This window comes from Sinocyclocheilus rhinocerous, unplaced genomic scaffold (genome assembly GCF_001515625.1).
Source record: "Sinocyclocheilus rhinocerous isolate Xijiao unplaced genomic scaffold, SAMN03320098_v1.1 C36602690, whole genome shotgun sequence".
NCBI lineage: Eukaryota > Metazoa > Chordata > Actinopteri > Cypriniformes > Cyprinidae > Sinocyclocheilus > Sinocyclocheilus rhinocerous.
In genome coordinates, this window is record NW_015783729.1 from 1 (window position 1) to 1,364 (window position 1,364).

At 37.8% G+C, this 1,364-nt stretch overlaps 1 protein-coding gene across 1 annotated transcript; it reads right to left on the reverse strand.

Moving 5' to 3' along the window:
• Positions 1 to 6: 6 nt before the first annotated feature.
• LOC107736273 (PDZ and LIM domain protein 1-like) lies at positions 7 to 1,360 on the reverse strand (the record flags this gene model as incomplete). The annotated part of the gene is made up of 3 exons (XM_016547730.1): positions 7 to 688; positions 942 to 1,059; positions 1,300 to 1,360. Coding segments are annotated over 3 exons (366 nt in total), but the record flags the coding sequence as incomplete, so codon positions are not given.
• Positions 1,361 to 1,364: the final 4 nt, after the last annotated feature.

Genomic DNA, 1,364 nt, shown 5'->3' on the forward strand with positions numbered 1-1,364 from the left:
GTTATTTTCATACAAAAATATGGAGAATCCAAAAGACAATGTACATACATAGAATAGATTTTTACATACTGGTGTGCATGGGGAATACAACCATGATTACATAATTTCAATGATCAGTTGATGAAAAACATTTCTTGAAAATCTGCAAATGCAATAAGTGGTCTTAAGATACCCTAGCACCAATAATACGAGCCTTTTATACAATGAGATAAATGTGTGGAATGACAAGGACATTGGAATGTATGATAACAATAGCACTTAATCTGGATAGACTATATTCACATATTCAGGTGATGTCTAATCACAATTTCCTGATTACTGTTGCCAAAGTCTATTTATATCCATGCACATCTGTCTGAGTATGTAAGAGCTGTTACAAACATTCATATTGGCAACAAAGCAGCCTCACTGAAAGACTATCCAAATAAAGTGTTACAGATTTCCAAAGGAATTCCCCACATAAGGGAAGGTGCAGTTTTAAAGTAGAACGTGGGAAACATTCTACTTTGGAAAAACAGTGACAACATCATAACCCTCTGGAGGAGTGACGTGTTCACGTGCGTGTTTCTCGCAGTAAATTTTGTCCTCGACAAAAAAGTGTCCTTTTTGCTTAAGATTGATCCCGCAGTCTGTGCAGACGAAGCATTCTGGGTGGCGAAACTTATCTCGAACTTTGACCATCAATCCTCTTTATAACCAAATAAAGAGAAAAAGGTTGTTTAGGAAAACATGTTTGCAAAAAATCCAACAATTATAACGAAATAATTAACAGAGCAAACTCCACAGGTATTATAAAGAAATTGAGTTCCAAAATGTTCCACTAGATGGCAACACTAGCATAACACCACAACGGCACGATACAACAAAGTACATGCAACTGTTCTAAGATGGATTTCATTAAAACTTCTCCTATAAAGATAAAGCAAAAAATTGAAACTTACACAATCCCTGAACCACATTTGTCACAAAGAGAGAGATTTTCAGGATTCCCAACGGAGGCTCCAACTTTTGTGGTGGGGGCTTTGACACTTCTGAAGCCTGAGGGTTTATCTGTATCACCTGACGCAAAGAAACAGAGATCCATCATGTAATGCTAAGGCTTTCTTTTATAAGCCCAAAAATCTGAAACAGAATGTGTTTCACAGCTGTAGTCACAGGCAAGGCTTTAGAAACTGATGATTATGAATGACCAGAATCACAGACGCCCATTTTGTCAACAGAAGCTAAGGCCTGCTGGGTGACCTGTGTGCAATTCAGACACAATGTAGTATGGTATACAAGGTTTGTATGAGATTATACCAGTTTCCAGGATCTCCTGCAGAACTTTAAAAGAGGCAGACTGGCGAGGAGGCTCATTGGATTCT